At 39.4% G+C, this 27360-nt stretch overlaps 2 protein-coding genes across 2 annotated transcripts in view; one reads left to right on the top strand and one right to left on the bottom strand.

The window, feature by feature from the left end:
- Positions 1-27360, top strand: part of SLC17A1 (solute carrier family 17 member 1) — a 115031-nt gene that overhangs the window by 57054 nt on the left and 30617 nt on the right. The gene's annotated exons all lie outside the window — the stretch shown is intronic.
- On the bottom strand, positions 499-27005 carry SLC17A4 (solute carrier family 17 member 4). The gene is made up of 12 exons (XM_054491739.2): positions 26960-27005; positions 19716-19841; positions 12567-12772; positions 11452-11685; positions 11281-11368; positions 10737-10823; positions 8355-8473; positions 8074-8235; positions 5008-5140; positions 4776-4923; positions 3747-3837; positions 499-2692 (listed from the first exon to the last, which is right to left on the bottom strand). Exons 2-12 carry the CDS (start codon positions 19804-19806, stop codon positions 2558-2560), a joined length of 1494 nt encoding a protein of 497 aa, XP_054347714.1. The 5' UTR covers positions 19807-19841; positions 26960-27005; the 3' UTR covers positions 499-2557.

The following is a 27360-nucleotide window of genomic DNA, read 5'->3' as shown; positions in this document are numbered from 1 at the left end:
TCAGGGGTGAGTGAGATCATTCCTACAAGAGCTGCTTGTTTTAAAAAACCTGGCACCTCCTCTCCCTCTCCCAGCTTCCTGTCTCACCATGTGCTTTCTGTACAGGCCTACACTCCTTCACCTTCCACTATGAGCAGAAGCTGCCTGAGGCCCTCGCCAGATGCAGATGCCCAATCTTGAACTTTCCAGCCATCACAATCACAATCCAAATAAATCTCGTTTTCTTCATAAGTTACCCAGCCTCAGGCATTCCTTTATAGCAACACAAAAGCGACAAAGACACCTCCCTTTCATACCCAAACTTCTCAGCAGTGGTCTCCTTTCTGTACTTTCTGCTCACTTCTCATCTGGACTGTTCACTGCAAATTTGGCATTGGTAACTACTCACTTTTTTTGGAAACATTCTCTCTTCCCTTTTCTTTCTTAGCACCATATTCTCTTGGTTTTCCTTCTATCTTTCAGGCCCTTTCTTTTTCTTTCTTTCGTTTTTATTTCCTCTCTTTCTTTCTTTCTTTCTTTCTTTCTTTCTTTCTGTGTCTCTCTTTCTTTCTTTTCTTTCTTTCTTTCTGCTAATCATCCTCCAGCTGACCATTAAATACTGGAATTCTTTAAGGCTTATTCCCAAGCTTCCTTTTCTTATGTCACTTTCACCCATGGGATGTCTCATCCATGCAAAAATTGTAATCACTACCTATATCAAGATGATTTATACGTTTGTAAATGGAGCCCAGACCTCACAAGAGAAATCCAGAGTCATGTGTCCATTTTCCTTTTTGTTGTCTTCACTTGGATATAATTGCTATCTGTGTTGCTGTCTGTGTGAGAGGCATCCCCATTAATATAATAGCAAACCAAAACTCAGGAGTTACTCTGGACATCTTCCACTCTCTCACTTAGTAATAGGGCCTGTCAGGTTTATTCCCTAAATCAAATAATCCACCTAAATCAAATAATCCATTCACCTCTCACCATGTCTATTGCCTCATGCCAGGGGCCATTGTTCTCTCCTGGACTACACTGTAAGCTCCTACTCCAACCTAATTTCTCATGCAGAGTGCCTTTGAAAACCAGGACACTTCCTACTGATTTCAAAATAAAGACCAGTGCACTTCACTGGGCCTACATCATCCTGTGTGCTCCTGACCTTAATTCTTCTACAGCCTCCTCACAAATCATACTTTCCTTATTCTCTACACTCTGGCCATAGCTAATTTCTAACCTTCTGCCATGAAACTTTTGCTTATGCTGTTCTTTCTTCCTAAAACGTTCTCCCCTCAGTCTCCCACACCAGTTAACTATTATCCTTCAGATCCCAGCTCAGCTGAAACTTTGCAGGGGTGGCCCTTCCTTACGCTCAGATTAGTGCACTTATCATCCACTCTCATAACCCATGTAACCACTCATTATTTCTACAGTTGTTATTGCATATTTACTTGTGTGATACTTTGATTAAAGTTATCTGCCCTCCCGAGATACTGAACTCCTTAATACTGTGTATGGTTTTGATTTCTGCCATCCCCACAAGGTGTGTGTACATTAATATTCATTTAGTGTTGAAATGGTTTTGCTATCTTATGATCCTCCATGCTGCTCATATAGGGGCTTTAACAAAAGCACTAGCCACATTTCTCCAGACACTTGGAGTGAGGTTAGGGTAGTGTGTGTCTTACATACATCTTTAGGAGACATTTTAGGTTAATGAGGTGAATGTTGAATGGTTCCACATTGAATTGAATCCTACTGAATGGTGCGTGGGATTCCAACAGTCAGAGGGGCAAACGAAGGCAGATATCATGGATCACTGTCCAAAAGCAGTGATACATGAAGAACTGTTGGAGGGGCTAGAAGAGACACTGGGCAATGTCTATTCACTAACATGTTAAAGATCTGCACCAAGCCAAAAAGCAGATGTGGGGCAGAGGTCAAGATGGCCAGAAAGAAGGTGACTGTCCAAAAGCTGACTCTGGAAGCACAGGTATTCCAGAGGCGGCTCTGATTCCAAAGCTGGCATCCACAGAATGCAAGTTGTCTGAAAGAGTTAAAGTGTACTATCTTGCTCCCATTAGTTGCAGACACGTTCATTCCTCTTATCATGATGGAATCATTATTGTTCTTTCCTCCTTGACATTTTTCACCAACAATGGAAAACACTATACTTTCTGTTGTTTGGGGCTTTCTTTTGAGGACAGCTCAGAGGATTCATCTTCTGCATGTTGGGCACAACTCCTTTGTGATTCTCAGTTCTCGGTCCCAAGGTCTGGCTTCCTCTTTTGCTTTGGAAAGAAATTGTCCCCAGCACCTGATGCTTTTACTAGGATAACAGTGGAAGAGTGGAGAACACAGAAATCTCAACACACCTATGCTTTTAGTAGCTTGCAGTTAAATAACTAGCCTGTTTTCTTCCCCTGTAAAATTTCCAGGCATGGTAAAATCTTTAGCATTACATAGTCAGGGTCTAGCTAATGGCTTATCAGTCAAGCAGGCATGAAAGAGAAATGTCTGTGAGGGAATACAATGATCAACGAAGCACCAGGATCTAGCACATCTCTAGGTTTGCTCAGAGGTGGGTAAATGTCTGCTCTTTAGCCCAGTCCTGCACGTCTGCTCGGCCAAAGATGAGGTAGAAAACCAGGCCTGATATATTAACAGCAGCTGAAAGCAAGAAGACATTTCTCCAACCAAACTCTGAATCCTGGAAGCAGAAAATTACAAGTTATTAACGGTCACCCAGTTCTTGACCCTCTTGGTTCAGAAAGGCTTTGGCTCTGTGTCCTCCTGCTCCCTCCCCGACCTCCACTCTGGCTTCCATGGGCTTCCCAGTTGGTCCTAGAATACTTAAGTACATTTCTGCCATGAGGCCAAAGCACTGGGCATTTCCATGGCTGGAACGCTCCTCTCCCAGATACCTATTTGTCTCACACCTTCACTTCCTTTCAGTCCTTGCTTAAATGTTTCTCTTTAAGCAAGTGATTACGGTGAGTCCTTCCTTGATCATTGTAGTTAGAAATTCCACCCCTTGTGCTTTATTCTCCTCTTAGCATTTGCTAAGCATTTGCTATTCTCCTGTTACCATTCAATATATCATGTATTTTACTTTCATAAGTTTCTTTCTGTTTCTTTTCTACAATATAGGTTTCACAAGGAAAGAAATTGTGTTTTATTCACTTAAATAGCACGTGGCACATACTAATGTTTAATACTTATTTGTTGAATGAATGAATGAATGAATGAATAAGTCATTGAATGACAGGAGAAACAAGAGCAGTTTGAGAATTTCCATTTTAAACAACCATTTCTTGTCAGTGTGTTAGTCAGTGCCTGGGAGGGAACTGAAGCTTCAAAAAAAGATAAAGGACTTGATTTCATAAAGAATACTCTTTCTTTGTTATTCTTCATTTATTTTTCTGATTTACCAGTGCAAAACCACAGGAAAGTAATTCTTTAACTTTCCTCTGGTTTTTCACCAGTAAGTGAATGGTATATGGCAGTGTTTTTCTCCAGTAAATGAAGTATATGGCAGAAAATAAGAATGCCACATACTTCTTTATTCACGTAAAGTTTATACCAGTAAGATTCTTAAGAAACTTAAGAATCTTAAGTTTCTTTAATTCTTAAGTCATCATGTAAATTAGTTGATTTTTGACCACTTTAAATGCATCTTCTAGGATACAAGGCTGTGCAAATGTGAAAAAACCATGCCTCTATAGGTTTCTCTTATGAATATTCATCAGAACATTTGACCTCACCTGACTGATGAAAAATCCAGCAGCAGTAGGAGAGATGGCTCCAGCTATGTGTGCAAAGACTTGCAATAGTCCTTTGAGAAAGCCAGTGTACCTGAGAGAAAGAGACGGTACTCTATTATAACCAAGTATACCTACGTTTGAAAGTCTCAATACCCGAGAGAGGGAGGCAAACATTCCTGTGCAAACAAAGGGTTAATATCAGCTGGTCTGTTGCAACTCTGTGCTTATCTCTGGGGATGACTGGAATTGCATAAGCCTTGGTGAAACCTGAATGAAATGTACTGACCAATGATTAGTATAATCCTGTGCTAGGGATTGGTACTCCCATGGGGGTAACCTCTATTAACTTGTCAACATTGTTTATGCAAGATGGTCAGATTGATGGTCTGCACCTGGTTTGTAAGGTTTTTGTTGTTATTGTTTTGGCTTCTGCTGTTGAGTCTGATCTTGTAACTTTTATACCCTCCGTGGGTATAAAAGACCCCTCACCAGATGAGACGTCGGCTCCCCTGAGGCAAAGGCATCGCTCACATTTCTTGGTGGTTCATTATCTGAAGATGAAGGATGTCCCATTGACTGGGACAGGACCCTGGGAGCTATGTTTGGAAGTCTCAGTCAACTCTGTATTTACTGTCTCGGAGACAGATATTTCTCCTGCAGTCCTGTGTCCTTTGCCTTTATTAAAGATTTTCATGAGGATACCCTATAGAATCTCAAGAATTCTTTCAGTGATCCCACCTTAGGCAACTGCTGCATTCCTCAACAGAGAGAGATTTGTGTGAGTCTCCCTCAGTTGACTCTGAGCATGGCCACTGACTCCTCTTATTCACGCCCAGAAAAACTAAGTTCACAATGGTCAACCAGCTTAGAGTCTCTTCCAGGAATTATTTAGATGTAGGGTGTAGAGCTGGTGCTGACATTTCCTGCAACCTGTTGTACCTGCCACATTTTACTTTCACATCAGAGTAGATTTAGGGCTGCTAGACTTGAATTGAGTGTCTGAAAGGATGAGGCAAAAGAGGTCCCTACCGAGGAGCAATATCCAAGAAGTTAACAAGGGCTCCTGATTCACAGAAGCTGCTGATGGCAGAAGACAGCACCAAGAAGGTCATGGTCATGCTGTGGCTGGATCTGACCCAGGGCAGGGACACGAGGATCACAGATGGGAAGAGAACCCCTGGGGTAGGAGGACAAACACAGAGTAAACTGGAGGCTGCTCTGAGCTTCCCACGTTCACCCCTGTGTCCAGCCTCTCCCTTACCAATGGCAGTGAAGAGTTTCCTGATGGTGATGAGTCTGAGGATTTTTCTGGAGAGAAGAAAGTCTGCCAGTAGACCTCCAAGGATAATGCAGATACATCCAACAACAAACGGCAAGGCAGACAGGATCCCACTCTGAGGACCAGAGTCTAGGTCAGGTGCATGTGCCCTTACCACCCCCACCATGACACAAATAACCTTGGACAGATTGTCCACATTTGTGGCTTTTCTTTGTATACACATCACTTTTAATACAAATTCCATGTTACTATAATGAGCCAATATACTTTTAGTATGTATATGTTCATAGCTCTGCTTGCAAAAAAAAAAAAAAAGAAAAAAGAAAAAAAAGAACTAATGCTCTCTTTATATATAAAAATCACCTGGAAATAAATATTTAAAAGACCAAAACCCAGTAGAAAAATACGCAAAGGATAATAACAGACAATTTTTAAAAAGAAAAGAAAAGAAGAAAAAAAGAAAAATAAGTGGCTCCTAAACATGTTAAAAGGTATCCAACTTTACTCATAATGAAAGAAATACAAAGTAAAACTATGGTGAGATATTATTTTTCATGGATCAAATTGGCAAAAATACCCTTTTTTTTTGGCATGCTCTGCGCTAACACTGTGGAGAATCAGATTCTCACAAATATTACTGGTGCTCTATTGAGGGCAATTTGACAACAAATATAAAAGTTTATAGTGCATTTACCCTTTGACTCAATAATCTCATATGCAGAAATTTACTCCACAGAGAGTTGCACAAAGGTATGACAAATGAACAATGTTTTCACTGCAGCATTGCTCAAAGATGGGAAACAATCCAAATACTGCTCAGCAAGGTTCTCATGTACTGACATGAAGATTTCCGTGACATATTAAGTGGCAAAAACCTAGTATATAAGCATAGCGGCATATTACAGAGTATACCGTTTTGTATTTAAAAAGTTGGGAAAATAAGGATACACATTCATGTATGCTTGCATTCTCATAAAGAAACAAAGAAAGAATATATATAGGAAACTTAGGCCAGCCATGGTGGCTCACACCTGTAATCCCAGCACTTTGGGAGGCTGTAGTAGGAGGATCACTTGAGCTCAGGAGTTCGAGACCAGCCTAGCCAATATAACAGGATCTCATCTCCAAAAAAAATTAGCCAGGCATGGTGGTACACTCCTGTGGTCCCAGCTACTCGGAAGGCTGAGGTAGGAGGATTGCTTGAGCCTGGGAGGTCAAAGCTTTAGTGAGCCATGATTGAACCACTGCACTCCAGCCTGGGCAACACAGTGAGACGTTGTCTCAAAAGAAAGAAAGAAAAAGAAGAAAGAAATTTAAATAATTATCATTGGAATGGGCTGGGAGGACAGGGCAGATTAGGAACAATAATGAAAGAAAGATTTTTCAGTCCTTTTTTTTTTTTTAGACGGAGTTTAGTTCTTGTTGCCCAGGCTGGAGTGCAATGTCATAATCTCAGCTCACTGAAACCTCCGCCTCACCAGCTCAAGCGATTCTCATGCCTCAGCCTCCTAAGTAGCTGGGACTACAGGTACACGCCACCGTGCCTGGCTAATTTTTTGTATTTTTAGTAGAGACAGGGGGTTCACCATGTTGGCCAGGCTGGTCTCGAACACCTGACCTCAGATGATCCACCTGCCTCAGCCTCCCAAAGTGTTGGGATTACAGGCGTGAGCCACCACACCTGACCCACTCTATGTTTCACTATAGTTTTTAAAATGTTGAACCTTTTTGTTATCAATTAAACTTCTAAACTAATATTCTATTGAATATAATGCAATGAAAAGGAGACTCCTCTGTTGTATATAATCCAAACAATGGAAAGGATTCAGCACTCACCTGGTTCAAGTAGTTCATTTTACAGATGAGTAAGCCAAGGCTGTCAAGGTTATGTGACTTAGTGAGAAAATGCCCTGAAGGCAATGAGAATCCGGGTCTCTTGTCTTTTTAGCCTGGAAAGCTCTGCTTTCTGGTCACAACTTGTCTTTCCATTCATTTTCCCATCTTCCTCTTCCTCAGCCTTGGCCTCTGAGGGTCAAGCCCACCCAGCCTCACACCAAAGACAAATCATTCCTAACAGCCAGCCTCAGGAAGTCTATTGCTTAGCACTGGACTCCTGCTTATCTGTGTCCCGATCCCCTGGATTAAGGTTCTGGTTTAATTTCTGGCCCTCCTCCTCTTTGAAAAGACCCAGAGCCACTCCCTCCTGGGGCTTTCTAATCTCAATACCTGCAGCTTGCTTGCATGCAGACTCTGACTACTGCTAAGAAGGTCAGCTCTCTCTTGGCTACTTAGCACATTTTCACCAGAGGAACCCAATCAATATGAGAAGGCTTCTTCCTGAGTACAGAGTGAGAGTACAAGAGTAACACTGGCTTTGTGAACTGTCACTAACACGTTATGAAATCTGATAGCCACTTTTAAGACATCCATCCAGCAGGAATTGAAAGGCTCCTGTCAGCCATTCAGAGCATCTGTCTATTTTGTGAAAATTCAGAGAGCTGTGCACATATACATACTTTTCTTTCTCTATGTTATACTTGAATAAAAATGATTTTTTAAAACAAACATTACTCCACAAATGTCTATGTAAGTCTTATATGGGACTTTATGTCCTATTAATGTCTTATTTTCAGCATACGTTGTTTATGTTTCTCTGTCACAATTTTCTCAAAGGCATAATTTGTTTGGTTAATCTTTATGATTTATGCTGCCAGCAGAGCATCTTGTTTGAAAATTTTGATGGGATTGAGTATAAAATTTTTGCACAGGGCCCTTAAAATATGATAAATATGAATAGTATATGAAAATAGTATAATAAAATATGATAGTATATGAAAATCAAACTAGAACCATATGTATCATCTTCCTGCAGTAAGTAGTGAACCACATCGAGATCAATCAGAATCCAAATTAACTACATTGCATTTCCTATATGGAGGTCCTGGTCCTAATCCCCCGATTTTGGGGGGACAGACAGAGGATTATATATGAGCGCTCATTATTTAAGCATTTAAACAGAAGATCAGAATGAGCTTTCTGTATACTTACATCTCTGAGGTTGGCTTGAAGTACTGAGCTGATGTACGTTGGTGTGTATGCCATAATGGTATAAAAAAGCCAGTATTCACAGAAATAAGAGACTAAAATGGCCCAGAGTGGTAAGGATTTGATCATAGCCCTAATGGGAAGAGACCAGCCTGGTGAACAGTCCTGGAAGAAAGCACACATCAATGTCCCCTCCATCAGAAGGCAGCTCTCTCTATCACATTCTTCATCTCTGAGACGTCTAGAGGGACATAGACAAATGTCAGAGGAGTTCCTCAATGTACCTGCTGAGCCAATGAACACACAATGTATCTCTTCTCACCAGCACTGATAAAGGGATGATTCACAGGTTCATCATAAATGAGAGGAAACCAGAGAAGACAACAGGCACACCCAATTCCTCCTAGGAAAAGGGGATCCAGTTAGCACTGGATGGATTGAAGTACTTCTTTCAGTTTGACTCTAAGATGATTCCTGTGGTTGACAGAGTGACTGGCCTCAGTACGCCACTCTTCCTGGCATCTATCCCTTGCATGGCCCTATCATAGGGGGAGGGTACTTCCTCACCACTGGACTTTGGCCTTGGCCATACAACTTGCTTTTGCCAATGGCATGGAGGAGTTTCAAGCCTAGGCATTAAAAAGCATTTTTTAAAACTTATCCTCTTGTGTCTTGCCCACTGCTATTGGAAGACTATGCTCCAGCTCATCCATTGACCAAGGCAGATGACAAACACAGAGAGTGGAGCCACCCAGCTGTCCCACACAGAACCATCGGAATAAATGATTATTGTTTTAAGCCACTTAGTTTTGGGAGGTTTTGAAATGCACTATTATTAAAGCTGCAGCACCCTTACAAGTTAGTAGCGTGTTTGCCCCATGTGCTTGAAAATGCCCTCACCATTCACATACCAGTCAGCATCCCTCCTGCTAGTCATGCTTTGCAGAGTTCCTTTCATCATTAAACCTTTCTGTTTCTATCTCTTATCTTCCTCAAAGCACATAAGAGTGAGCAGCAGTACATTAGGTGAAATTAATTACCCAATTTGTAGATATGAAATTAAATTAATCCTCAGCAAAGACATTTTTTCTAATATATACATTATTACAGTGTTGGGAATTTAACATTATCAGTATTGAGTGGAAATGTGGCCCATCTTCAGATTCCCTTTTTAGAATCTTAAGAAATCTTATGGGCTCTCTTTTTTTGGCTAGCATGTCATTTACAAATTCCTTCACAAACATCATACAGCAGCCACTATACACCAGGCTTTTTGCTAAATTTTGAGAATATAAAATGGCAAAGACACAATTTTGCCATCAAGGAACCTAATCAAGTGGGGAGGGATAAATATGAAAATTAGCAATGTTGCACATTGGGGTTGGAGGATGTTAATATTTATTCAACAAATATTTAGTGAGTTTCTATTGTGTATATGCTCCTTACTGTTTCTCGAAACCATAAGCACAGTAAGATTTTCTTGTTGTTTGAATAATTTTTGTAACCTGCCCTTTCAAAGTTTTCATGATAAAAACTTTGAAGGTTGGTATGCTATGGAATCATTACATATTTTATTTTTGGTGAATATATTGACCTAATTTTACAGAAACCCTTGATCTAACAGGCCTGTCCTCTAATGAACACACTAGTGGGACTACAAGGAATTACCATAAACAATTTAAGGGTGCGATTATGGAGAATGTTTCAAATATTAAACAAACTTTAGGTAACAGCAGCTAGGCAGATTCCAACCACAGCTCCATGAAGGTAAAACTGTAATGTAGTAAAATACTGCCTCTGGAACTTTCCACGTGTCTTTGGAACCTTTCTGCAGCATCTCTTTGTGTATTTTGTCCACTCCTGAACCTCACATAATCTGCCCTGTCCTGCAGTCTCCACTAGTTGATTCTCTACCCTAATTAGTATTTTACCTATGATTAGGTCACAGTCACACAGTTTTCTAGCTATGATATTAGATTGGTGCAAAAGTAATTATGGTTTTTGCCATAATAATAACTGCAGAAATTTTAAAGAATATATTAAATTAAAAAGGATGACTAAAATGTAGTCTGACTAAAATAACATTTTCTTTTTTTTTTTCTCTTGAGACAGGGTCTCACTCTGTCACACAGGCTGGAGTGCAGTAGTGTGATCTCGGCTCACTGCACCCTCCACCTGCTGGGTTCAAGCGATTCTCCTACCTCAGCCTCCTGAGTAGCTGGGATTACAGGCATGCACCATCACACTCGGCTAATTTTTGTATTTTTAGTAGAGACGGGGTTTAACCATTTTGGCCAAGCTGGTTTCAAACTCCTGACTTCATGTGATCCACCTGCCTCAGCCTCCCAAAGTGCTGGGATTACAGGCATGAGCTACCGCACCTAGCCTAAGATAATATTTTCAACATTTTATAAAATAATTTGCTCTGAATTCCTTTAGGTCAAATTTAGAAGCAGTAAGGAATGTTATGATGCCTCTAATATCATAAGATTATTCTAGCTACACACTCGGGCTGCTGAAACTTAAATGTTAAACATAGTTGGCTCTGAACACTACCAGCTTTAGCTGTGTAAATATCCATATCTATTAGGATTTGGTTAACCATAGATAAATTGCATCACAGAATTCTCTGTCATAAAAACTGGAGATTTGAAAAGCACACTCACCAAAGATATAGAAGACGTAAGGCCATCCTATGGTCTGGCAGAGGAGACCACCAGCAAGTAGAACAATGAAGGACCCCAGCATTGACCCTGAACAGAAGGGACGAGGATGTTCTGGGTGAGAGGACTCGTCTTGGGGCTCTATGTGCTTTCTACAATGCGAGTTGCACAGTGAGTGAAGGTATGAGTTTTAAGCCAAACTACCTAGGTTCCTTCACTTGGTAACTACGTGATCTTGGACAAGTTATTAGTCTATTTGTATCTGAAATTCCATATGTGTGAAATGGAAGTAATTATATATAGCTGGCTTATAAAATTATTTTGAGGATAAGATGAAAATATGTGCAAAACACAAGAATGTTTGGCGCATAGTAAGCATTCAGTTCATTCAGTTACAATCAAGTAAGGCAGTATGGGGTAGTGCTTTAAGGAAAGGACTATGAAGACACAGTGATTGATTGATATATAAGATCTTGGTTCTGTTGGCAGGACTTTGCTGAGTTCTCTTGGACAGTGCATGTAAAGTGGGGTTTAGGGTATCAGTTACCTGATCCAGCAATGGTGGTGAGTTGACTCCTTTCCAGTGGGGGAGCCCATTTGACCCAAATTGAATACTGACCAGTTAATACCATAACCTGGAGGGGAAAATTCCATTCTTGGAGATCTGAGGTCATTCTCGAACCTATATTCCACTTATACCTGGAAAACATCTTGGTACCTGGGCTATGCCTTGTACAATCCGGAGGAAAATGAGCAAGGCCACTCCCGCATTAGCTGCCAGTGGAATGAAGAGGGTCAGGAATGAGGAAATAAACAAGCCAGCACCAACCACATACTTGGCTCCAAATATTCCAGCCACATAGCCACTGGGGATTGGAGCCAAGAATGAGCCATAGTTGAGGGAGCTGAGGAGGATTCCTTGGATTTCAGGACTCCAGTCATATGCAGGGGCCTAGATGACAAAGAGAGTTACTGTTTGTCTTTAGTTGAAGAATTGACAGTTTTCATTTTGAGGACTTGAGAGGCAAAAATTAATTGGCAGTTATCTTTCTTTTTACATTTCTCCAGTTCCTCCGATATACCAGTATCATGTATTTAAAAACCCTAAATATATGCCCAACATACTCTTTCCACTCACCCTGACACAATTAACCAAAAATTAAAATATAAGAGAGTTTGTAAAGAAACAAAGGCTATAAAGAAGAAAGCATCATAGGCAAGGTAATAAAAAAAATACGTGGAAGGAAGAAAAAGCAGACAAATCTATGAAACATATTTAGTAGTGATTTTCATCATTGTAGGGGAAGAATTTATGTCCACTAAATGGTAAAATGTTTCATTTATTCTAACTTAGTCCCTGGTTACACTCATAGACACTAAGTAGGGATGCAATCCCCTTAGATACTTATTATGTTCTTTATTCCTTTCTTTTCTTTCTTTTTTTTTTTTTTTTTTTTTTTAAAGACAGAATCTCACTCTGTCGCCCAGACTGGAGTGCAGTGGCACGATCTCCGCTCACTGCAACTTCTGCCTCCCCAGTTCAAGCAATTCTTCTGTCTCAGCCTCCAGAGTAGCTGGGATTACAGGTGCCTACGACCATGCCTGGCTGATTTTCATATTTTTAGTAAAGATACCTCAGCCTCCCAAAGTGCTGGGATTAAAGGTGTGAGCCACCATGCTCGGCCTGATACTTAGGTACTTGTGCCATTCCTGGCACATAGTACATGTTCAGTAAATACTTAGTGGTTAAATGAATCTCACTCTTTTATAAGATAACTCTTTAAGTCAAATTATTTGAGTCAAAGAAAGAGTCCAGAGTCTCATTAAACTTACCATTGCTTTAAATTCTTTTAGAGTTTCATTCCAGTAGTCCTGGGAGTCAGTGGAGGGCCGTTCTGTGGAGGCATTGGGCTGGCTAGGTGGGGCTGTGTTGTTCACCATAGCTGGGATGGCAATGCTCAAGTTCATTTGTTGGGTGTAAATTGAAAAATTACAGAGCTGCAAGATGAGGGCCAGCCCATGTCGGACTGAACAAAAGCCTGAGAGGAAAAGGGCATGAAAAGTCACAATCAGAATGCTTTTCTCCCACTCTCCCTAAGTCTGGAAGAAGGAGAAGATTGGTATCTGTCTGAGATGCAGAAATATAGGGAGAGCAGACATTCCTCTGTAACTGTGTAGTGGACTTCTGTCCCCCTGGGATGTAATGGGGGAAGTGGCTCCCTCAGAAGCATTTCTCAAATAGAGACTGGAAGAATGTGTGGAGTTGGTCAGAGCAAGCATTAGGGGAGAGCTTTTTAGGCAGGGCTCTGGGATGAGCGGATTAGAATGGGAATGGGAAGAAATTGATTTAGAGAAAGAATTGGCTGGGAGCAGTGACCGATTGGATATGGACAGTGGGAGAGAGGAAATTGCTGGAAATGACTCCCAAGTTCCCTGCCTGGGCAGCTGGAATAGCTGGAAGTGCCATTTATAACCAGGAAACATGGAAGATTAGCTTGTCTGGGGCTGGGGAGAAATGAAACTTGAAAGATAGGCTGTGGTTAGATCATAGAAGTATTTAAACTTCATCTTAATAGTATAACCTATGTTTACACAAAATTTGCTAGTGTTCCATAGGAGCTCTGGGGATATGCCTGTGGCTGAGTCCAAATACATTAGTTTGACAACAGCAGGAAGAATTCATCCACTATCCCTGCAGAGAAATCCCAGAGGTAATGAGTGATCACAAGGTATGAAGATGCCATTTTCTTGGCTCCTGAAAGGGAGCAAATGCTCTTGGAATGGACAGCATGGTTTCATCTTGTGTAGCAATGCTCTTGCTAAGTTCCAGCTCTTACCTTTGGTTCAACTCTGAGAGCATTTAGTTCCCCACCCCCAATCCAGCCAATGCACCACCCATGAAAATCTACATTGGAATTTTGATCAGTCATATTGATATGACAGATTAAATTAAGAAGGATTGCCACATTTGTAGTATTGTCTTCTAGTCAAAAAGGGATACCTATGCATGTACGAGTACTGGTCTTTTACTCAGTCCAAGGTGGAATTTTATAGTTATCTTCAGTTAAGGCCTTCACAAATTTTGTAATTTTGAAAAATTTTGAAAAAATTTCACAAATTTTTATTGTGTAACTGTTCTTTGTCCCATCATATTCATCAGCTTTTCCCCCATTGAGTTTTGATTCAGTAAAGACAAATTATGTACAAATAATGAAAAATATAGTTGATTATGTTTACTGTTTGCAACACTTATTTCTTTCTCCTGGGTAATTTAATTCACCAGCATTTTCAAAAAAATGGACAAAGCAGGAATGGTAAGAATGGGCACCTCAGCTATATTTGCATTTACTGAGAATGCTTCTCACATTACACCATTAGGTATGCTGCTAGTTGTTGGTGTGACATGTCCTTTAATGATGTTAAACTACTCTCTTCCTACTTTTAAATATTTTTATGGGGATACGTAAGTTTTATAAAATGTAGTTTAATCCTGGAATCAGACACCTGCATTCCAATTCCAGCTTGTGTGGTCTACTTATAGCTGTGTGTTCTGGGGCAAGGTACTGAGCTCTCTGTGGCCCCCAAATTTTGCCTGAAAAATGAGATTAATAATAGAGTCTACCTCAAGGTACTGTGATAACAACTGAATAAGTTTATGTAAGTTTATTATAATTATAATAGCCTACCACCTTTGTATTATTAGGATGATCTCTTCTTATTCTTAATAGGCTATTACAAAATTTAAAAACATGATGTATTTTGCTAGCATTTTAGCTAGAATTTTATTTAGTATATATAGTTGAGCTTAAAATGTTGTTTATGTATGTATGTGTGTGTTATTTTTTGCTATACTAGCTTTGTTTTTCTTTTAAAGTTATAAGCTTCCGTCTCAATCTATGATCTGAAATGTTTTAGGTACATAGCCATTTTTCTTAATAAATTTTTAATTTTAGGACAGTTTTAGATTTATAGAATTGTTGAGTTCCTCTATATCTCACACAAAATTTCCTCTGTTATTAACATCTTATGGTGCATTTGTTGCAATTAATAAACCTGCAGTGATATATTATTAACTACTAAGGTCCACAGTTTATTCAGATCTCTTAGTTTTTAACTAATGTCCTTTTTTCTGTTCCAGAATCCCATATAGGGAACCACATTACACTTAGTTGTCACGTCTCCTTGGGCTCTTTTTGGGTATGACACTTTCTCAGACTTACCTTGTTTCTAAAATGTATTCTAAATACCCTGTAGTCTAAAATGTCTAAAGACCTTGAGAGTTTTGAAATGCACCAGTCAGGTGTTTTGTGGGGCATCCCTTAATTGAAATTTGTCTGATATTTTTCTCATGATTAGACTGGGATTATGTGTTTTTGAGAGGAAGGCCATGGAGGTAAACTGTCATTCTCATCACATCATATTAAGGCCACACACTGTCAACAAGACTTCTTACTGTTGAGTTGATCTTGGTGCCCTGGCTTGAGGTAGTGTTTTTCAGGTTGCTCCACTATAAAATTACTCTCTTTTTTCTTTTTCTCCTTTTAATTTTTTGTATGAATTAATATGTACAAATGTACTCTGGAAGAAGTCACAAGCACCAGTCACACTTAAGGAGCAAGGAGCTAAGAAGGTAGAGTGCTATATGAACAATTTGGAACTCTTCTGCACGGGATAAATAGGCATTTTCTTCTCCTTAAAAATCTCATATAATTTTTCTAGTGAAACTACTAGAATATATTTGTTTGTTTCTGTGTTTGTTTTAAAAGGAATAACTTTTTGACAATTTTCTTCATTTCTTAGACGTTTTTTGACATGTATAATTTTTTCTTTATTCATATTTATAAATTAGAAACATAAAATGTATAATTCCTAGAAATAATAATTTCTACAAAATTATAATAAATTATATTTAAAATATTAAATTTTAATAAGTTAATTATGATTATGTAAAGTTTTTATAATTATAAATTATAATTCCTAGAAAATAATTTACTTATGTACTTTCCCTATAATTAGCATATTATACATTTTCAATGCTTCTGTCTCCTATTTTCTCATAATTGCTTGTATTTAATCTCTCTGCCTGATTAATCTGAGTAGCAGATTGTTTGTTTTATTGCCACGAATAGCATCATTTTTATCAAAGAACCAGCTCTTGTATATATTTTTAATCCAATTTTTTCATGATTTGAGTTCACATTATTTTCTATATTTAAGTTGTCTATTTCATTTTTCTACGTGATTTCCTTGAAGTTGTAGGCTCAGTGAATTGGATGTTTAATTAACTGGTTTTCATGTTTTATTACACAATCTTTGTTTTCTTCCCTTTCTCAAATCTGTCTTCTCCTTGCTGCTGCTAATTCCATTTTAATTCTACAGTGACATTTTTTTCCTCCTTAGTTTCCTTTCTCATCTATATTGGGACTGCTTCCATATTCTTCTGTTGAGTTACTTCCTACACTCTATGTTTTATTATTATTGTTGTTGTCATTATTGAGAGCTTTAAGAAATTGAAGATGAAAATATTCCTCAATTTCCCCATAATAACATAAGCACAGCAGTGTGATGTAAAAGCTAACAACAGCTGGTTTGAATCCAGCTGCTACCTCTTTGTGCCTGGATGATTAAGATGTGTTACTTCATCCCTCTGTGCCTGGGCAGGCTCCTACAAAATGGGGATGATGCTAGTAGTACTTTTTCTGAAGGATTGTTGTGAGAATTCAATGAATTAATACATACAGACTGCTTAGAACAGTGTCTAACACAGGGCATGCACTCATTATGTGACAGCTATTATAATGAACTGTTATCTTTCATAAGTGTACCTGTTGATTTCTTTTTTATCTAACACATGCCTTACCTTATTCTTTCCTTTGTGCAAACATATTTATGTAGGTTCCTTGTAGTCCACCCCTACAGCCTTGGACTATAAAAGCCAGTCGTATGTGACTTTGTTCTCACATTTTGAAACCCCTGCACAGGGCCACCCATGCTGGTTTGAGGCTCAGCTATGATGTGGTGGTATATGTGGGTGGACTGGTGGCAGCGGGTGGGGAGGAGGAGGTAGGGAATTCTTTCACCAATTCAAGGGAAGCTAACTACTGTACCATTTTAATTCTGCAGTAACCTTGTATAATTTGAGAGAAAGCCTTCCAAATTTCCAAGTTGATTTCTGCAGTTACTCATATTTTCCTCTGCTTTGTCGCACTGGCCCCTGGTGCTAAATTGCAGATCAGAAAGGCCAGTGAAGCGCGAGGGGAAAGCTGCTGGATGTGGACCCATGCACGCTTCACCCACCACATTCCAGCACTGCAGACCCTTGAGGGACTCATGGGGTCTGTGGTCTGCCCAGCTTCTGGACACTGCCACTCCAAGCTGGGGAGCACAAGCTGAAGCTCCACAGCACCCTCTTTGTTCTTCCTATAACACTGCACCATGCCTCAAGGATGGGAGTTTTATCAGCCCTTGGCTCCTCTCTCAATTTCTTCCAAATTGTATTAAATCTGTCTGCGAGATTTCGAGCTTGTAGTGTGTGGTGGGAATAATTCCTTAGTTTCAATCTAGATGGAAGTACTTTCTCAAAGTGTTGTGCTTGTTTTATTCATTTCCATGGCTTTCAGGAGGGGGTGCTATTGTAAATTGGCCTTCAGATGGCATTCTTCCCCATGGAGGGGGGCAGTATATCTTTCCTGCAGGCATTTGATATGGAGAAAGGACATTGTCCCTGATATTGTTCTCAGTGCCTTTCTCACCCTTCTCTGGTCTCCACAGTAACAGAGGGACAAATATCTGGAAGCTACAATCCTCAGGATTCCATTCAGATTCCACAAATGAGGACATTCTGGCACAATGTGACAGGCCGAACTCAATGAGAAACCACTATGCTCTGGAGATAGCTGCAGGTGGATAAGCAAGGATCAGTCATGTTAGACATGGGATTTCTGCCTGTGACTTTGGGGTGTCCTCCTGAAAACCACCCACTTTGTGATGCACATGGCTGGGATCATTGGCAGTGTCATGTCTCAGATTTTCTGAAAGTAATCAACCTGACTTTTGCTTCCCTAGCCTTCCAACATCTGTGGAATCTTCCAGTACCCTATATTAACCTTCTTTCTTCTCAGAAATACCTAGATTTGCTTTTGATTTTGTGATATAACCCAGACTGATACAGAAGCTCATAGACTTCTGGGGGAAAAGGGGATCAGAAGGTCAAAGTGATGTCTGTCTCCAGCCTGGCCCCAGAAATCCCTAACTGAGCCTGATAGAGAAAAACTACTGATCTTCAGGCAGAACCTGAAGGCCCAAATTTTTTCACTCAAGGTTTCTGGGTTATTGGAACAGTTACTTTGTGTAACCAGGTGACCAGATAATGGAGGAGGGGGCATTTCTCCGCATCCCATGGAACACCTGGATTCAGCTCACTGAGTGTCTTAGAAACACAGCAAAGACATCAGTAGCCTTTGGGGATGGGGGTTCTGGTACCCAGAGAAAGCCCCAGCAGTGCCCTGGGAGTCTAATACAGAAGATCCAGCCATGCCCAGTAAGCATGAGCCAGAGAAGGAGATGAGAGGAAAAGTGATATTGGACACCAACTGACAAAGCAATCTGCAAGGTTTATTCCTAAGCATTTGTGAGAAATACTTGGATATGCAACAAAATAACTTGGTAAGGCTTGGAGGAGTAGCTGGGGTTCTGCCTTATTAGGTAGGATGAGACTGCCAAAAAAGGATGAATGTTAGTAGCATGATGCTGTTTGAAACAACAGGCCGGGGTAAAGTGGGTTACAAAGTTGTTGTCCGATATAGCTATAGCCCAGAGTGGTCACCAGAGGACTGGGTGGCATGGTAGGCCAGATGTTGTAGGAGACTATAGAAGGAACCAGGAAGACCATAAGAGTTCCACTTTAGACAAATTATAAATGAACTTTCCAATGACTGCCCAAAGGTGGGCTGAGGAAGGGACACTATGTGAGTGGTAATAATAAGCTCATAAATGGCAGAATCAGGATTGCAAACTCAAGCGTTCTGATTTCTGACCTGTGCTTTTTCCCAGTATGCCATACTGCACCTTGGTAAAATTTTACACATAAGTTCTTCATATTACTGATTTTGAGGGAAAGACAGAATGATAGGATAAAATAATTTGGCCAATGGTATAGTCTAGTAGACTCTGAAATCCTTAGAAAGAGATGAGACCTTCAGCCAAGACTACTGGAATAGTATTCATTCTGGGTCAAATGGTGACTAGTTGTAGGATGAGTACTAACATGCACATTTCCTGATTTCTTCTGTGATGGACGAGATTAGGAGAAATCTCTTTTCTTGAAGATATGCATAATTCTTAACAGACAAACTGGCTAAAATGTTGAGTATTACAAAGCATTCCATCTTGGTTAGTGTTTTGCCTTTTAAAGGCATTATCTTATGAAATGACTATATCCTTAAAAGAATTAACGGATAACATAGTTATAACTCATTAAGCATTTAGGGTAAAATAAGATGTTCTACAGTTTCCCTTAATGCATATTATAAAATGCATGATGTTGTAATATAGATAAGAGAAAGGGAGAAAGGTGACTTCTATGACATGGTAGAAACAAAAAGCCCATCTTGGGGTCAGGGTCAGGTCTGGATTTAACATGAGCAGAGAGATCTAATGGGACATGTCTTGGACTTAGAATCAGACAAGCCAAGGTTGGTTTCTATATTTCCTACTTAGAATCTGCTCTGATTTTTTTCCTTCATCTCTAAATAATGTCATGATACCTGCCTGTCTTATATACCTTCAAAGTTTCTTATGAGAAATGAAATAATTATCAATAACAATTTATAACCATATAGAATTCTTGGCAATTGGTGGTAGCAAGGAAAATGATATGTATCAACAAAAGATGCCACAGACCCTAGTTTTATTTACTACCACAAGTCAAGGTGCCACAGATCCTAGTTTTATTTACTACCAGATTACTGTGCATGATTTTACCCTTCTTGGAGCATTCCTCTTGAGCCATGTTTAAATTGCCATCATTGGAAATATCCCCCACTGTAGCCTTGACATCTGGTCCAGTAGACATTTTTGTCTCTCTTCCCAGGGACTGGCATTTACTTACTGAAATAAAAAGAATACAAAAGCAAATACAGACAGAATCTTATATGATATCACCCCAATTCTTTCTAAGAACTAGGAGCAAATGTTTCTCTATAAGAAAAGTGGTAGATTAGGGTTCACGAAAACTGATTTGTCATCCTGGCTCTATCACTAACCAATTGATTGGTCTTTGAAAGGTCGCAGTTTACCCAGGGTCTTAGTATCTGTATCTCACAAGTGAGAAATCTGGTCTGGATTGCCTTCATAAATTGTAATATCCTTTCTAGTTCTGTGTTCCCATGTCTCTAAATTGATATTAGTACCAAATGGACATGAAAACTTGACAACCTTATTTGAAATTTCATCTAGGAGATTCCAGTGGATTAAATTACCTGAAAAACTATTGTAAACACCTATACATATTACATAAAATATAGCAAACACCCTTTTACATAGCTGCAAAGACAGTAAGAGATATCTCCATCGAGTTAGATGTCTGCACTAACTTCAGTGACCATGAGATTGGGGCACAGAAGCATCAATTTCAGTGATGTGGGGGCCTGAGATCTAAGCCCCTGTGGGGATGAAGGGTGAAGCCTTAGGCCCATGCCAGGGAGGCAATTATAAGGGAGATTCTAATATAGAGTCAGATGCCTCACAGGGGTTCAAAACTTAGTTAAAGAGGCTCTTCCCCTTTCAACAATAACAGTGACAACCCTCTTTGTCATGAGTTGTGGCTTGAAAATAAAGTACTTCACCTGAAAATTGTGAAAGTTCATATCTAGGTTATGGAGAATTGAGGGTTGGAATTCATACTGTCTTCATTGTCTGAGAACTCATCACCAGCTAAAAAACTGACCAAAGATTCAAGCCCAGTCTGATTCACTCAAAACAGATTACACAGAATTACTGCAGATGAAGCTCTATATATTATGAGCTCAAAATAAAAAATTATAAACACTCAAAGAAGTGATCCATCCAAAACAAGTTTTCAGACTCAATGTGTAGCAAAATTAAACTACTGAGAACTTCCAAAAATAGAATAAACTGACAAAGACATTACGTAAGTATGCTTTAAATAATTGAAGAAATAAAATATGGACCCTAGAACATAAAAAGATACCAAAAAAAAATAGGCAGATTTAAGAAGGATACTACTTGAAATACAAAAAAAATTAGGCATTAAAATTTGAAACTAAGTGACTAGACACAGCTAATGAAAGAATTAGCAAAATCAACGGCAATGAGCTATGTAAATTGTACAGAATAAAGCTCAGTAAGATGATGAGGGATGACAGCAAAGTTAAGAACCTGGAAAATGGAGTGAAAAGGTCCAATGTATGTTGAATAGGACTTCTAGGAGGACAAAAGAAAGAGAACTTAGAAAAGGCAATACTTTAGGAAATAACAAATAGGAATTTTTCAGAATAGATGAAACCACAAGATTTCTCAGATTCAGGAATCAAAATGAGTCTCAAGCTAGAGAAATGAAATGAAATCTACACCTAAACATATTTAAGGATACTGCAGGACACAAAAAGAACAAAACTTATTTATAATAATAGATACCATAAAAGATCACTTATAGAAGGGGAGAAATTAATTACAGCATTCTATCAGATATGGAGCAGCATTTGTTCAACTTCTTCAAGCTAATAAAAAAATAAAATACAGTAAATTGGTAAAAAGTAGGAAACTATTGGAACAATATATGAATATAGATTAAGAACAAACATGGAAAAATGTGCTTCACTTCGCTATCAAGGACATGGATATTAAAAGAACCAGATCCTATTATTTCTTACCTATCAGTTTTCATAAACATTTTAAAAGACTATGATCACCAAGCTCAGGCAAAAATGTGGGGAAATGAGCTATTGTTTGAGGGAGTCAAGCTGCATCCTCCCACTTGTATTGCTGCTTCATGGTGTGTACCAGAGACTAATAAGCACAGCCACACAGAATAATATGTTTCAGGACATTCCTTAAAGCAATATTTGTAAAAGCAAAAAGTCAGGAGCTAACTAATGATTATTTAATATTTGCATAGTTAAATGCAGATATTTTCTGGAATACTATATAGCTATCAAAGAACTGGATACATATAAAAAAGCATATAAAGATTTAAAAGACAGGTAAACAACCAAGTTATCTATAGTCTTCAAGAGACTCACCTAACATCTAAGGATTCACGTAAACTTAAGGTAAAGAGGTGGGACTAGATATTCCATGCAAATGGACACCAAAAGCGAGCAGGAGTAGCTATTCTTTTTTGTTTGTTTGTTTTTTGTTTTTTGAGACGGAGTGTCACTCTGCCTCCCAGGCTGGAGTGAGAAGTAGCTATTCTTATATCAGAGAAAACAAACTTATAAGCAACAGCAGTTGAAAAAGATGAAGAGAGACATTATATAACAACAAAAGGACTAGTCCAACAGGAAAATATCACAATCCTAAATATATACATACCTAACACTGGAGCTCTTAAATTTATAAAACAATTACTACTAGACCTAAGAAATGAGATAGACAGCAACACAATAATAGTGGGCGACTTCAGCATTCCACAGACAGCACTAGACAGGTCATCAAGACAGAAAGTCAGCAAAGAAACAATGGACTTAAACTATACCCTAGAACAAATAGACTTAACAGATATTTACAGAACACTCTACCCAACAACTGCAGAATATACATTCTATTCATCAGCACATGGAACATTCTCCAAGATAGACCATATGATAGGCCACAAAACAAGTCTCAATAAATTTAAGGAAATCGAAATTATATCAAGTACTCCCTCAGACCACAGTGGAATAAAATTGGAAATCAACTCCAAAAGGAACTCTCAAAGCTGTGCAAATACATGGAAATTAAATAACCTGCTCCTAAATGATCATTGGCTCAACAATGAAATCAAGATGAAAATTAAAAAATTCTTTGAACTGAACGACAACCATGACATAACCTATCAAAACCTCTGGGATACAGCAAAAGTGGTGCTAAGAGGAAAGTTCATACCATTAAATGCCTACATCAAAAAGTCTGAAAGAGCACAAATAGACAATTTAAGTTTACACCTCAAGGAACTAGAGAAACAAGAACAAACCAAACCCAAACCCAGCAGAAGAAAAGAAATAACCAAGATCAGAGCAAAACTAAGTGGAAATTGAAACAAACAAACAAAAAATACAAAAGATAAATGAAACAAAAAGCTGGTTCTTTGAAAAGATAAATAAAATTGCCAGACCATCAGCAACATTAACCAAGGAAAAAAGAGAGAAGATCCAAATAAGCTCAATTCGAAACAAAACAGGAGATATTACAATTGATACCAGAGAAATACAAAATATCATTCAAGACTACTATAAACACCTTACGTGTGTAAACTAGAAAACCTAGAGGAGATGGATAAATTCCTGGAACTATAAAACCCTCCTAGATTAAACCAGGAAGAAATAGAAACTCTCTCTGCAAAGGAATGGGGAGGGCGGGAACGGCCATGCAGGCGTTGAACTTTGTCTTTCGTGTTTACATGTGTTACAACAATAATGTAATTTGAATTATTACTGTAATTAAAAATAAATTTCAGGGACACAGGTAGGCTGAGATGAAGAAGGTGAGAATTTTCTTAGAGGCAGTTGCTGGTATTCTCTGACAGGTATTCACTCTCACTCCAGGAAAAAAAGGAGGAGGGCACTGCCCCGTCACTTCAAGTCAAATTATAGGAGCTGCCTGCAAGGGGGTCATTCAGGGAGCTTGACATATGTCCCCTGTGTGTGTGCATGTGTGTGTGTAGAGGTGAGTGACACATGCCTTAGAATCTAAGGGCATGAGGTGGTGACTCTTGGTCTGAGGCTGCAGAGCACAGCAAAGGTCTACACCACACTGGAGGTTGTGATACGTCCCACGGCAGCAGGGGTGAAGATGCACAGGTAGAGACCAGCAGGTCCCTTGTGAACCAGATACGGATGACTCAGGAAAAATCCAGTTTATAATCTATTAAAATGAGAACTGTCTGGAGAAGCCACATGACCCCAAAAGACAGGGCGGACTGCCTGATGCCCAACACCTGAGAAAGGAACCCTAACTGCTGAGTTAGTGAACACATATCACCCCTGACATGGGAGGACTGGTGGATGCCCCCAATGGGGTACAATAAAGGATTCAGCATTGAACATTCATCCAACCCAGAGACCACCAATGCCAGGTCACAAGAGTTCCAGCTAAGAAAGACACTTCCTGCTTCTTGCTTCTAACTCCCTACCCACCAGCCCTGGGAAGATCAGAAGCCATAGCTAGCAAGAGGGGTGAGAGGAGTTGCTGACAGAGAAAGGGAACAAGAAACCAACCAAATGATCCCTTCCCTCCCCAGGCCCAAACTGGAGCAGCGGGTTGCAGGGCAGGGGAAAGAAGGTTTACTTTTAGATCAAGTTTGGAATTTTCTGGTTTTCATTGGACTGGACCTATTAATTGCAAATGAGATTATTTGAAGACTACAAATAAGCAATAAACCTATTACTACTGAAAATGATCAGAGAAGTTACAGCACAAAGCAGATATAAAGTTACAGCACCAAGCAGATGTAAAGGAATAAAATGTAAAGGGATAAGCAGTAGGTGCTGGTGAAATGAAATCATTTTCCACGTGCTCTCTGTGAAGGACTATTCTTATTAATATAAAAGAAAATAGACCTGATCCTTTGGTGCTATTGTGTTTAAAAATAAGTGGAAATGTTATATAATGTCACCACTAAAGTTGGTAAGTAAGCAACTGACAGCGAAGTTGCCTCAATGATGTCGTTCAAAACCACAGATGTTAGACCATGGAGCCCTCTAGTCTGCACTGGAATTCAAAAACACACTCAAAATTGAATTGAAATCCAAACGAATACTCATTGGCAAATGGAATAGTTCTGGTAACTCTGAAAAGAAACTTGGTAAAATGAGGGGACTGACTAGTCTGCTGGAAAAATAATTTGCTTATCATTTATTTTCACACCTCAGGGCAATTAGTTGAATTGAAAAAATCGTATCAGTCAGAACTAAAGATATAGCTTTCAGGGTAACATTTTTTTCCACAGGCTATACCCACACAGACTCTTCGAGTGTTCCAATGTCTAAGAGTTCACTGGCCGCAAGTTCATTCATTGATTCAGTAAACATTTATTGAATCAATGAATGCAATGTTGTGCTTTTATAGCTCCATCTCCTGCATGACTGAAGGACTTAGTTCTCATTAAATTGCCCTCTCCTTGTGCGTATTATAACCAGAAATCAATTGCCTATTTTTTCAGTAACGGGCGATAATGGTTTTACTGGCATTAATGAAAGCAGTGGGAACAGACAGCCGAGGGTGAAGGGAAGACAGCGCTGTTGTGGGGTAAGGGATGCAGGCACAGACAGTACACTTGCGAGAAAGTTACATCCCAGGAGGGGCACATATGAAAACAAAGAAGTAAGAATGCCACATGGTATGAAAAAAACAAGAGTGGCATTGACAGCAATTAGGTCATTAGCATCAGGAGAGGAGGGCAAGCACTCTGCCTAGTCTAACCACTTTACCTGGTGTGGTTGTGTGAAATGGTTATATTTGAGCTGAAATGGGAACACTGAGAATGAGGCAAGGCTGAACAAGAACATTCCAGGCCAAGGAACCAGCAAGTTTGTCACGTTTTTCTAGGCAGAAGGTAGTCCAACACGGCGATGCAGAGTGAATGAGGAGGTTAATGGTAGGAGATGAGATCAAACGGGTGGGCAGGGGCCAGACCATTTTGGGTCCTATAGGCCTGGTAAGGGGACTGGATCTACTATGGCCACTGTGTGGCACATGGGCTATAAAGGACAAGATTGAGAACGAAGAGACTGAACAAGAAGCTGTTTCTTCACCTGTACAAGTGTTGATAGTTAATGGGCTAGGCTAGCTGTGGTGAAACAGACCACATCCAGGACCTGTTTTGGAGATATGCCACTAAGACTTGCTAATGAGATGTATATGGGAATGAAAGAAAGGGAAGAATCATCAGAGACTTCTGGACTTATGGCTTGAGCAAATGAGTGAATAGTGTTGCACTCAAAGAAGTTGGGGAAATGAGCAGAGAGGGCAGCAGGTTTCAGAGGAAAAGCAAGAACTTTATTTTGGACACACTGGGTTGAGACTCCTGTTAGACCCAGAAGGGAAGATTGACAGGTAAGTTTTGTGTCTCTGAGTCCATAGCTAAGAACAGAAGGGCCTTGGTAGAAATATAAATTTGTAAGTCATCAGCCTTATCTATTTATTTTGAAACCAGGTAAATGAGGAAAAAAACAGCAAAGAAATGGAGCCAGCCATTCTTATATCAATTTCTCATCAGTTTTTCTTGCCAAGACTGCTTGTGTCTATTCTTTTTGGATTCATATGCATCCTGTTCCTCTGCTAGTTATCAGCTCACTGTAGAATGAGACTTTTCCTTAAGGTGCTGTGCAGAGCTATTAATAGCTCAAATGTCATCTTATGTGGTCTCAGCACTGAACATTTTTCCTCCTTATGAGAAACAGCCCATGGCTCTTATTCACAGTTTGCAAATAAAGTCCTCTGCCCTAAACTCTTTGTCATTAACTACTTCCCAGCGCCATATTAGATTTCATTTATTTTGCTTTCCCATAAATTCACTGGAACCAAACCAGAACAGTTTGGTTTTCATTAATTTTTTAGGCATGATGAAAATCTTCCTCTCTGAGAATTCAGTATTGGCACTTATTGTCTCACTGTGGATTTAATCAATGCTTAAAAAAATTAATGTATTTCACAAAAACAATCCAAATATGTCATTTAGTTTCTCTCTCTCTCTTCCTCTCTCTCTCTCTCTTCCTCTGTGTGTGTGTGTGTGTGTGTGTCTGTCTGTCTGTCTGTCTGTCTGTCTCTGTTCAGCTATACTTTTAGAAAATTTCATTCTCTTGAATTTATTCCCTGTAGTTCCAGGGCTCTTAATGCAACATCCCTTCTCACTTACCAGAATTACCTAAGGACACAGGCATTCTCTTCTCCACTCCCACAATCTCTGCCCCCAAACAGCAAATTAAGCTGCTCTCTAATGGAAACAGACTCATTCCCATCATCTCAAAAGCAGAATATTAGGGGTAAAAGTTTGAAAGTTAACTAACCTGAGAGAGGAAGAGTGCAGGATCCTCATTCCTTTCAAATAAATTTTCTAAGCTCTTTGCAATTGTCTAATTCTGGGAGGTAAATAATTATCCAAAACCTTTAGCCCTTATGTTACCAGCTTGGAGAATTTTATTGGCTCAGTGGTTTAATTTTTAACTTTACATTTTATTGTTTGATTGATAAGCAAATCAAGCTCCTTAAATCTTCTTCATGCTTCAAGCCCAGCTGAGGTCACCTATGTCTTCCCTCATCCTTAATCAGAATCAATGTCCCTTCTTATAAGGATCCTGACACCCCCACATGTTTCACTGACAGCACTGTCCCCTTCTGGGGTCTCTCAGAGTTATTATAATCTTCATGGAGATGGGGTATATTTTGTCCCTTTTGAGTCCCTTTTCCA

Source organism: Pongo pygmaeus, chromosome 5 (genome assembly GCF_028885625.2).
Source record: "Pongo pygmaeus isolate AG05252 chromosome 5, NHGRI_mPonPyg2-v2.0_pri, whole genome shotgun sequence".
Classification (NCBI taxonomy): Eukaryota; Metazoa; Chordata; class Mammalia; order Primates; family Hominidae; genus Pongo; species Pongo pygmaeus.
Note: the sequence above shows the minus strand (reverse complement) of the source record. Positions and strands in the feature narration are given on the sequence as shown.